The sequence below is a fragment of the Ovis aries genome, chromosome 3 (genome assembly GCF_016772045.2).
Source record: "Ovis aries strain OAR_USU_Benz2616 breed Rambouillet chromosome 3, ARS-UI_Ramb_v3.0, whole genome shotgun sequence".
In the NCBI taxonomy this organism is placed as follows: domain Eukaryota; kingdom Metazoa; phylum Chordata; class Mammalia; order Artiodactyla; family Bovidae; genus Ovis; species Ovis aries.
In genome coordinates this window covers 96762652-96774665 of record NC_056056.1, presented here as the reverse complement: position 1 = coordinate 96774665, position 12014 = coordinate 96762652, and the positions used below count along the sequence as shown (strand labels likewise).

At 43.0% G+C, this 12014-nt stretch overlaps 1 protein-coding gene and 1 non-coding gene across 2 annotated transcripts; one reads left to right on the top strand and one right to left on the bottom strand.

Moving 5' to 3' along the window:
* Positions 1–419: 419 nt before the first annotated feature.
* POLE4 (DNA polymerase epsilon 4, accessory subunit) lies at positions 420–10444 on the bottom strand. The gene is made up of 4 exons (XM_027967027.2): positions 10198–10444; positions 9492–9576; positions 8668–8709; positions 420–723 (listed from the first exon to the last, which is right to left on the bottom strand). The coding sequence occupies exons 1-4, from the start codon at positions 10405–10407 to the stop codon at positions 710–712; spliced, it is 351 nt and encodes a 116-aa protein (XP_027822828.1). The 5' UTR covers positions 10408–10444; the 3' UTR covers positions 420–709.
* LOC114114171 (U6 spliceosomal RNA) lies at positions 7127–7232 on the top strand. Its single transcript, XR_003589009.1, has one exon. It is a non-coding gene; the product is annotated as a U6 spliceosomal RNA (small nuclear RNA).
* Positions 10445–12014: the final 1570 nt, after the last annotated feature.

Sequence of the window (12014 nt, the reverse complement as noted above, 5' to 3'; positions counted from 1 at the left end):
CCTGCATCTGGTGGTAAAGAATGAACCTGCTAATGCAGGAGACAAGTCCAATCCCTGGGTCAGGAAGATCCCCTGGAGAAGGAAATGGCAACCCACTCCAGTATTCTTGCCTGGGAAATCCCATGGACAGAGGAGCCTGGTGGGCTAGAGTTGGACATGCCTTAGCAACTAAACAACAACAAATGCTATTAAAATATTTTAACTGATTTTATAGCTAGGATCGCATTTATTGACCTCTGAAGACCTTAAGTGACATCCTGTAAATTCTGGAGTCACATTTTGCTGATGTGCTAAAAAAAAAAAAAAAAAAGATAAATGAAAGACTGAGGTTTACAACAGCTATCAAGAAAGAGCAGAAAGATCTGTGGCTCTCCAGTCATGAGGCAAGAATACAGACAAGATTATAAAACACATAAGGCTAAAGTTGATCAGAAACCTTTATTTGATCCTTATCATTTATTAACCAACCTACACACACCATTTTCTATATTTCTACCATAAGCAGCTGCATCCAGGCCAGAAATGGAAGACCCAAGTAGTGGAAGACCTTGTAGATTAAAGCTAACAGGCTTGTTCAGGCTTAGGTGAACGTAGAACAGAAAAAATGCAGAAGTTCAACATGTTAAAGACTCTTCTTCAAAGCTGAGGCCTGCAGAGGGTCTAGCTGAAGGATGCAGGTCCAGGCTCACCAAACTGCCCAGCTCAGCAATCAATCCAAAGTACCTAAAAACACAGAGAGCAATGCTTAAAGCAAGGTGCTTCAAGAACTGGATGAATGTAGCAAACTGGGCCAAGTGAAAGATGCTTTGGTACTAGCAGTGCTTCTAAGGCCAAAATATTAATTTTGAGAAACACCCATCCAAAAGATCCTTGGGGAAAAAACATGTCATTATGAGGGTGGGCAGTTGAGTCTAGACAATTCAAATTAGTGGTGGGAAAAGGGCTAAGAAGTTGTGTTACTTGATGAGCATCTGTGGAGACTACACAAGGGGTGAGTGATACAAAATAAGTAAGTTCTCTAAGTAGAGTTTATAGTCTTTTGAAAAAGATGATAAACAAAATCAGCAAGCTTTCTTCTAAAGAACTAAATGAATTATCTGGGGAACTAGCGTAGCTTCTGAAAAATTCTAGCTTCCCACAGTCAAGCTTTCTGCAATTCTGACCTCTGAAGGCCCCCAACATAACATCTGGTTCCACCTCTACCCACACTCATATAAAACTGCAAGGCAAAAACCACCCTCCACACAGATACATACATAAGTTCCAAAGAGCCTTCTTATTCCCACATTCTAAAATAGAATAAAAATTACAAGGCATCTCAAGAACGCTCATCTAGTAAAAGGAAAGTAAAAAGAATAACTTGGGGAAAGAACATGTAAGGAAACAACAAAACAAAGAAGAAATACCTCAAATTTTTTAATAGCCTCTGCTTTTGATAATGGCAAGTTCCTGCTGAGATCAAACTGATACAGCTGATTTAAAATATTTTTAAAAAGAAAATCCTTCAGGCATTAAACAGGCCTCATGAAAAGGCAAATCCAAAACCTAGAGAGGGCAAGAACACAAAGAAAACCTAGCCTCCAAAACTGCTTTGACTTCAGGGGAACCTGCCAACCCAAAAGAGAGCCAAGAAACTGTGTTGTGATTTGACGAAGGCAATGAAGAGTCAAACATGAGAACGTGCCCAACTGGAAAGGTTTGATAATCGCCCCCTCTTCAAAAGCTGGATTCCCAAAAGGCTACACCCTCAGAGTAAGGCTGAACTAGAATTAAATCAGTCCCCTCACAGACCTGACATCACACATTATATCAACACAGTGATCAAGAAATCAAGTCCTGGATTCAAGAAAAAGGTCCTGCACTGATACCTGCCTCTATATGCCTTGCAGAAACAAATAAAAATCTTTGGAGAAAGGTCTCATTATAAAGGCCTCAAGTGATCATCCAACAAGTAACTTTTTCAAATACCAAGACCAAATATACCAAGACAACTAGGCATATAGGGGAAAAAGACCATGATACAGTACCAAGAGAAACAATAAAACCAGAAAAGTAAGTAAACCAGCCTTAAAGGGCTTTGAATATTAGACTGGACATAGACTATAAACACGGAGAAGGCAATGGCACCCGACTCCAGTACTCTTGCCTGGAAAGTCCCACAGACGAGGAGCCTGGTAGGCTGCAGTCCATGGGGTCGCTAAGAGTCGGACACGACTGAGCGACTTCACTTTCACTTTTCACTTTCACGCAATGGAGAAGGAAATGGCAACCCACTCATGTTCTTGCCTGGAGAATCCCAGGGACGGGGGAGCCTGGTGGGCTGCCGTCTACAGGGTCGCATAGAGTCAGACACGACTGAAGCGACTCAGCAGCAGCAGCAGCAGCAGCAACTATAAACAAGTGTACATACTATGGGTAAGGAAATGAAAGACAACCTTCAAAACATCTGCAGCAAATACAAACAAAAAATGACAAAAGATATTTCAAAAGTAATGAAATGGAATTCACAAACACTAAAAACTACAGAAACGAAGTGAAAATAATAACTCAAGAGAAAAAATTTAAAGAAGACAAGACCACTGGAGAGAGAATTATAAACTGTAAAGTCACGAAAATTACACAGAATACATCATGGAGAGACAAAATTATGGTTAACTTTTAGCATATGCTTAATGCAAATCCCAGAGAGAAAGCAGAAAGAACGAGAGAAAGGAGAGAGGAAGAGACTTCTCCAGGAGAGGAAGACCTCAATCCATAGATTTAAAAAGCGGTGTTCTTCAGAAGGAATGATGCTGAAGCTGAAACTCCAGTACTTTGGCCACTTCATGCAAAGAGCTGACTCATTGGAAAAGACTTTAATGCTGGGAGGGATTGGGGGCAGGAGGAGAAGGGGATGACAGAGGATGAGATGGCTGAATGGCATCACTGACTCGATGGACGTGAGTCTGAGTGAACTCCGGGAGTTGGTGATGGACAGGGAGGCCTGGCGTGCTGCGATTCATGGGGTCGCAAAGAGTCAGACACGACTGAGCGACTGAACTGAACTGAACTGAAGCAAACTTAGGAAATTACTCCTGGATACATTGGAGTGAAACTACAGAAAAATCAAAGACAGAGAAAATCTTCAAAACCAGAAAAAGGGGGCAAATTAGCTTCCAAAGAAGCAACAGAGGCCCAAAAAGAGAAGAAGGAGCATTCAATGTGCTAAAACAAAGAAAGTTTCACCTAGAATTCTATATTCAGCAAAATACCTTTCAATAAAGAAAGTAAATCAGTGAGCCAGAGCAGGTAGGAAAAAAAAAAACTTTTAAAAAGGTACTTTTAGGCCCCCCAAAATACAAAAACAAAAAAACAAAAGCAGAGTTTGCTACCACCAGACCCTTTATGATTTATTTCGGAAAGAAAATGATCACAAATGGAGAAGAAATATAACGAGCAAAGACAGTATAAATATATGGATAGATTCATGTATCGCTGCCTGTACAACACAGCAATAATGATGCCTTATGTGAAGTGACAAAGACAAAACAGGTGACAATAACAGCATGACTGTGGGAGGCAGGCCTGGTACATTGAGCTAATGGATTCTAAGATCCTATTTTTTTGAGGATAAAGGGAAAAGTATTAACATTAGGCTCTGATAAATTAAGGATGTATGTAATAACTGGTAGGATAACAAAAAAGAGATTATAATTCCCCAAATAATAGGGAGAATGCTGAATAAATTATACTTAAAAGGCAAAAAACAGAAAAAACATAAAATAAGGACAAATAGCACAAAATAAGATGGTACATTTAACCCATATACATTAATTACATTAAATTAAATGCTCCACTTAAAGACAAAGACTATAAGCCTGAGGGTTTTTTTAAACAATTCACATCATACACACCAAAAATACGTCCGCATGTAGAGAAAGTCTCCCTGAAAACTAACTGGAGACTGGCAGAAAAACTCCTGTACAGTCAAAGCTGTAAGAAAGATCCCCACAGAGTTAGGAAGGGAAGGGAAGAGGCCAGGTCAGGGCCTGTACCCCAGGAGTAGATACAGAAGATAAGGCGGATCGATGGTGGAGCTCCTCCCTGGGTACTGAGCAGTCTGAATCTCAACAAGGGCACCCCAGCTCTGGGGCCTAACACAGGGAGGATGAGTCCTGCTTAGCTGGTCTGAAATCTATGGGGACTGACAAGGTGGTTGTAAAAAACCTGGACTCCACTCACGACGAATGTACACACACACGTGCTTACTCCCCAAACACGGCAGAAGCAGCAGACTGGAACCGTGACTACCCAGTGCACCTCAGCCCATGCCAAGCGCCTCCCCCGCCCCCACCTGCTCCAGAGCACAGCTCCATGCTAGGGCAAAGGCTGCCACAGCTGAGCAAAACACTCGGCCGTGAGGGACAAAGCCAGCTTGGATCTGGCGGGGCATCTGAGAACAAGGGAGCCCATCACTGGTCACAGGGTGGTAAATCAGGGGTGCTCTGGAGTTCTGACTGGTGCTGGGACCACCGCTGCATGCACCCCAGTCCGTGTCAAGCCCCTACTCTGGTCCTCTTGCCCCGCAGGACAGCTCTCCACTAGGGCAAAGGCTGCCACTGCTGAGGAACATGCACAACTGTGGGGGACAGGGCAGGCTCAAGCCGAGCACAGCGTCCAAACAAGGGAAGGGCACCACTTCTAGCATTCACAGCAGCAGGAGCTCACCAGCAGCCTATAGCTCCGCCTGATGCCAGGACCACCCAACCACAGGCCCCCGCCTCCACGAGGTACCCAATTTAGCCCTTCTGGTTCTAGCACTGCACTCCTTTGGAGCAACCGTGCTGATGCCTGGCGGAAGAAAGAACACACACTCAACATCAACAGAACCAAGCTGGACCTTCCTCTAACGGCTTCTGCTCCAGCAGTTTGGGACCTGACATCACTCATGATAGGGCAGTGCTGGCAACTGATGAGTGAAGAAGACCCAGGTCATACCTCTCTTCGGCTCTGGCCCCTCCTTGTCCGGCCCCACCTTCTACTAAGGCGATAGCTGCCAGCACACTGAGGTAAGATGTGACTCGTGTTCACTTAAAATCCAACTCTCCCATCCAAGTCACTGAGCACACAGACTATAGAGATGCTCCCAAATAAGCACTCCCCTTCAGACCAGGATGGGTAACTGTTTCACCTAATTTCACAGAGACAGAGAAATCTTAAGCAAAACGAAAAGAGAGGAATTTCTTTAAAAATGAAAGAACAAGGGAAAAAACCCTGAAAGAACAACTAATGAAACAAAAATAAATAATTTACCAGATAAAGAGTTTAAAGCATTAGTAATAAGAATGCTAACTGAACTAGGGAAAGGAATAGATGAACCGTGAAAATTTTAACAAGGATACATTTCTACTAACAGACAACATTCCAAGACTGAATGAGGAAGGAAAAATAATCTGAATAGCTGGACCACCAGTAGTAAAACTGAACCAGTAATCAAAAAATATGCAGCAAACAGAAGTCCAGGACCAGACAGCTTCAGAGAAATTCTACCAAACATACAGCAAGAGCTTAATACCTATCCTTCTCAAACTATTCCAAAACCTGCAGAAGGAAATACTCCCAAATTCATTCTACAGTAAGACCACCATTATTACCCTGATACCAAAATGAGACAAACTAAAAAAAAAAAAAATTACAGCCCAATATCACTGATGAATATCAATACAAATATTCTCAAAAAATATTAGCAAACCAAATCCAACAATATATTAAAAAGAATCATATGCTGTGATCAAGTGGACTTTATTCCAGGATACAAGGACAGTTCAATATTCACATTAACAAAAGAAAAGATTAAAAACCACATGATCATTTTAATAGATGCAGGAAACGCATTTAACAAAATCCAACACTCTTTCATGATAAAAAGTCCCACCAATGTTGTTCCTACCAAACTTGCAAAAATAAAACTCCGATAATACCAAGTATTGGTGAGAATGGGGAGCAATGGGAACTGTCATACACTCCTGGTAGAAATGTGAATCAGGTATACAGGATGTTTGACAGAATCCACAAAAGAAAAGATACATATTCTGTGCTATATCCTTTCATAAGGGAAGGTTCTTAGAAAAGAATACATACACACACATAAACATATCTACATAAAATATCCAGAAGCTTACAAAAGAGATGAAAAACAGTGGCCTGAAAGGAGGGGACCTATATAAGAGATTAAAGGACAGAGAGGTTAAAGGAAGACTGTTCTGAATACTATTTTTCAACTTCTAAACTCAACCTATTAAGCACGGAAGGTTTAATTATGATAAGGAGGTATGTTTTCAGCCTTGACACAAAGTTAGAGCCAGAAGTGAGCTAATAACGGGAAAGGAAGGGAAAAGTGCACCAACAGTCCTACCTTACAAAGTGAGTTGTCAACAAAAAATACATATTTTAGTATGTTACGTAAACTGTAAAGGTAACAGAGGAACTAAAAATAATGGTAAACCTGCCAAAAACAAAAAAGAGGGAAAGGACTGATGGGGTGGTATAGGTTTACCAAAACTTCCTTTATCGTCGCTGGAAGTCAAAAGACAACATCTAGAGTTGATAAACCAACAACAAAGCATACTATTCAAAAATAGAAGAAACCACCTGGAAAGCTAAAAATAGAAATAATGACAAGATGAGGGGCAGCAGCTACATTGCATTGTAAGCCATAAGGTAACTATCTGACTTTTAATCATGAACATATACTGACTCGATTTAAAAAAAAAATTCCACTTAGAACATACACATCTAAGGACTTAAGAACATTCACTTTACCAACTACAAAATAACATAACACTGACTAAATCCCAGGGGGCTAAAATGACCCGCCAAAGGGATTCAATTACTGAGATTACTGAATCCAAAGATGAAAATGAACACATCCACCACTTATTATATGGCCATTTATTAAAAATCCAAGCTAAGCATTAGGCACCGTATAGGCTAAAGTGGAAAACTTCGTAAGTTTTCTACACTCCTATTCCTAGTACTCTCCAATTTATCATCCTGGCACCACAGGTTGGTACTCTTATGTCTTTAAGGCAGAAACTTAAATAAATTGCTCATCTCTTTGAAAAGATGGTAATTAAAAATAAACAGAGTGCTCACTTCAGCAGCACATTTACTAAAATTTAACAATACAGGGAAGATTAGCGTGGCCCCTAAGCAAGGATGACACACAAATTCATGAAGTGTTCCATATTTAAAAATAAAAACAAATAGCTAGTTAGGCTCCAAACATTTCTGACTGAGGAACTGACAGCATGTCAATCACAAGCAGGTGCCCACCTTAGGCAGACAGCCAACAAGTTATTTTTTAGATGAGTATGCAGAAAAGATCTACAAATTAAGAGAATACTCAATAATCTAGGCTTAAAGCTAGCCATAAGAATGTATCTTAAAAGACGTTTAAAATAACATATCCATACATTCAAAGCTACAGTTTTTTCAGTAGTCATGCACAGACGAGAGAGTTGGGCCATAAAGAAGGCTGAGTACCGATGAACTGATGCCTTCAAATTGTGGTGCTGGAGAAGACCCTTGCAAGTCCCTTGAACGGCAAGGAGATCAAACCAGTCAATCTTAAAGAAAATCAACCTTGAATACTCATTGGAAGCACTAATGCTGAAGCTCCAATACTCTGGCCATCTGAAGTGAAGGGCCAACTCACTGGAAAAGATCCTGAGGCTGGAAAGATTGAAGGCAACAGGAGAAGGGGGCGACAGAGGATGAGATGGTCAGATAGCATCACCAATTCAATGGACATGAATTCAAGCAAACTCCAGAAGTGGAGGACACAGGAGCCTGACATGCTATAGTACGTGGGGCCGCAAAGAGGCAGACATGACTTGGTGACTGAGTAATGACAACAACCAAAAGGGCCAGAGACTAGGCTGATTACAGTTGCAGAACAAAGGGGTGTAAAAAAAAAACTGAAATAATTCAAAAAAAGATTTCTGCAAGTGATAAGGCTTCAGGGAGGCAGAGAGAACATCCTGGTATGGTAAAGGTGAGAATGAACTGAAGGTACACAGGTTTCACAAAGCTCTTCAATCAGAATACACACAGGAAATAGAAAGACGATCAAATTTAGGAATTAAGTAAGAGTTAGAGCGCTAAGAAAAGTTAGCTAAAATAAGGAATTTCAAATATTTTCTATTTCTATGAGATTTAGTCAGAAAACAGGAGTTAACCTGAAATTCCTAAGGAAAAAATAACACAGGCCAGAACAGTATCTCACAGCAACAAAATAATTACACAGATTGCTGAAGAAGATACAAGAACAAGAAACAACCCTTTAAATGCTGGCAATCACTTCTGATCTCCAGCATTATGATGAGGGGTAAGATTGATATCTAAGAAGGGCAAAGTAAGGCTCAAACTTTTGAATCTACCTAACTCCACTGGGTTCTTCAGAGTCCCTCCCATTTTCTATGGTTAAGCAGTTTTCAGGAGGAAGTTCTAATTATTCAAGGGCATTTGAATTAGAATTTGTTTTTCCTATCTGAAATAGCAAACAGGGAGAAAAATTATTTCTACATGAAGAAAGAACCAGGCCATTCGTTTTTATAAGGTTTTGAACTCAGATCGTTAGCACAGGAAAGACAGATGGAAACGATTCCCTACTGATAGAGAACTCACCTTCCAGAAAAGCAAATTCATCCACAGCTTCTATTGCATTATCTGAAACACAGAGTAAAGGGACATCTGACTAACTTCAGTCATTTGGGCATCAATCTCTTACAAAAGCACGACCCACACAGTGACCGGCATGAGGCTTTATGCAATGAGGGCATTCATAAAATTTGCCCCTTGCTACCTTGAAATACAAATCTACTCCACCATCAAATCCTACATATCAGCTATCTCTCTACAAGAGTAATAAAAGGGACTTCCCTGGCTGTCCAGTGGTTAATTAAGACTCTGGGCCCCAATGCTAGCAGCAAGGGTTTGATCCCCAGTCAGGGAACTAAAATTTTTTTAAAAGAGTAAGAAAATAAGAAAAGCCTGGGTAATTACTGTTCATGGAGGGAAACATCTTTGCTCTGAAAGTTATCAGAGAAAAGTCTGGCTATGTAGCAGGCCAAGTGAGAATATAGCATATAAGTTTACACATGTTCTAGTGTTACTGGCTACAAGGTGGAGTAAAAAATCGAACACCTACGTGAAAAAAAAGTCATGCCTGGTACATGGCTGAAGGTATAAAGGAATCTAGTCAGCTTTGGCAATGCCTAGACTCCTTTGGTTCTCTGTCCCAGCACTTCTCTAGCCACCCAAAGCATACCGATTAGAAAAGCATTTCTGGCACTGTGGCAGCCCAACAGAAAACATCATAGGATGAGACTTGGGGCACCTCTCATCCTATAGTGATGCCATCTCGACTGGCATAAGGGAAAGCCTCGACGGGCCCAGCCCAGGCCTCCCTTGTCTGCCTCCAGATCCAAGATACCACAGTGACACTCTACCCAAATCTCTCCTCTGAAGAGTTTTCCTCTTCCCTTGTTGAGCACAACAGTAGGCATCTTTTGCAATGGTTTCCACAAACAGTTCCTGTGAAGAAAATAAGCAGGAAAAAAACTGAAAAAGTTATAATAAACGAAAATTTGAAAACAAAACAAAAAAACAGAGAACTGTTTCCATGAGCTCCAGTACAATTCGTGTGCGTGCTTCTTTGGTGGGGGTGGGGGCGGGGGTGAAAGGGAGGTTCTCCGGGAAGCTGAAGGTTTTCCCGGACTTGATGAAGGTCTATTCCCCTTCCCCCTCCCGCAATTGCTGGAGATGCATCCGCCCCTCCCTCACTCGTAGACCCACCCCACTCACTCACTTGAGACTCCTACAAGTTCTGTTAAACTAGAGATGCAAGTTATAAAGTCGCGTCCAGGCCCTCTTGAAGAGGTAGGTGTGTCAGCAAACCAGTACAACTACTGTATCGACATGGGATCCTTCTCCTGTCTTCTCTTCCTATACTCACCATCTCAGAATCCGCCCTAGCATTTTTCTCACCTCCCGGGCCTCAGAACACTCCGCCCTACGCTCCCGACGCTCCCCAAACCAGGACCAAAGGATCGCTAAGCCCCGCCCTTCGGAGAAGCCCCGAGCCCCGCCCGTCGCCACGCACCGTGCACCGCCCCATCCCCGCCCCATCCCCGCCCCATTGTGCCCCAGCCGCACCGCGGCGCGTGCCAGAATGAAGATGGCTTCCTGTCCCGCGAGAGTCACGTCGGGGTCCGCCTTCACCAAGGCCTTCACTCGCGCCAGAGGCAGCCTCGAGAGACGAGCTCCGGGCGCACTCGTCGGGGCTGGGGGCTGCGGCGTGGCTGCGTCCCCACCGGTGCCCTCCTCCTCCCGGGAAGCCCCGCTTCCAGGCGCCACCGCCGCCATCCCGGCCCTGAGCGTCCTGCGCGCGGCCGCCAACTGTGTGCGCGCAGGCGGCGCCGGCCCCTTTCCCGCGCGCGCTGGAAGCCACGCCCTCTACGGGCGTGTGACTCCGCCCCTCACGCGGCCGAGCAAATCAGCGAGTTCTTCTAGGCACCTGTCGAGTCTTTAAGCACAAGTCCCATCTTCTGGGGTCTGGGACTCTGTCTTACTGCGCCTGATGACTCTCACGCGCCATCTTGCCTCCTCTAAGAAACTTGATTGCAAAAGTAAATACAGCAGTAATAGAAATATATAGGAGAAACTTGAACAAATTTATATGCTACTGGAGGAGACTAAAATAGAAGCAATAAAAATGTGGGAGGGAAAAGTGATGGAAAATATTTTAACAATTCTTCCCACTTTCTGTGATAAAACCTCATCTGTAACAGAGTCCAATTAGGAGAAAGAAATCACACAATTTGAACAGTAAAGTTTAAAAATTCGTAACTATAATAGGGGATTGACTATTAAGGTGCAAAGAGAACGGTAAAGAACAGAGGAATTAATTACATGTATCCTCCCAAGCTGAGGTAGAAAACCCAAGGATGAAATGAACACGAAAGAGCACCCCATCCCACCAGAGCTGCGATCAAGGTCTTGTTGCGGAGGACGCAGCCATGACTCCCTGAGCCCCAGAGTCACTTAAGTGCCCTGTGTATGGCTGGACTCATGGGCAATTCACTTTCTAGGGTGTTTCGGAAACATGCCTAAGGAGAGGTGCTGCACACTGCTGGCACCTACAAAACACTACACTACAAAAACGTGTTCTCAAAAAAGCACACTGGGACCAAGAAATATCCCGTTTTGTCCTCCAATGCACGCTACTGATATAGCATAAAATCATAATCAAGTGGCTGAAGAGAAAGCTTCCGATCTTGCCAGCAAGCAGTGAAGGTGGATCTGGTACTAAAAAGCAATCGGTTGATAATGACACACCAGTTCAGTCACTCGGTTATGTCCGACTCTTCGTGACCCCATGTACTGCAGCATGCCAGGCCTCCCTGTCCATTACCAACTCCCAGAGCTTGCTCAAACTCATGTCCATCGAGTCAGTGATGCCATCCAACCATCTGATCCTCTGTCCTCCCCTTCTCCTCCTGCCTTCAGTCTTTCCAAGCAGCAGGGTCTTTTCCTATGAATCACTTCTTTGCATCAGGTGGCCAAAATATTGGAGCTTCATTTTCAGCATCACTCCCTCCAGTGAATATTCAGGACTGATTTCCTTCAGAATGGACTGGTTGGATCTCCTCGCAGTCCAAGGGACTCTCAAGACTCTTCTCCAACACCACAGTTTAAAAGCATCAATTCTTGGGCGCTCAGCCTTCTTTATGATCCAGTTCTCACATCTGTATATGACACACCAACCCGAGTTAAATTGAATCTTGTGTCTATTCTGCACTGACACTGATGCAGCTGTGTGCAGATTGAGAGAACAACAAAAACATCAACAACAAAAACCAAACTGACTGGTCTTACAAGTCTTATGGTCAGTCTCAAGTGAAAATCAGAGCAGCCAGCAATCCCACCACATTCTGCTCACTTGCCTACTCACCAGATGAGAATTTGACACC

Bases quoted from the DNA above. Each gene is read 5' to 3' on its own strand.
- POLE4 (XM_027967027.2), bottom strand. From the start codon at position 10,407: ATGGCGGCGGTGGCGCCTGGAAGCGGGGCTTCCCGGGAGGAGGAGGGC. The intron at 9,577-10,197 runs GTGCGGCTGGGG...TTTTCTTCACAG, and splicing joins TCATTCTGGCACGCGCCGCG to GAACTGTTTGTGGAAACCAT. The intron at 8,710-9,491 runs GTAGAGTGTCAC...TCTGTGTTTCAG, and splicing joins TCTTCAGAGGAGAGATTTGG to ATAATGCAATAGAAGCTGTG.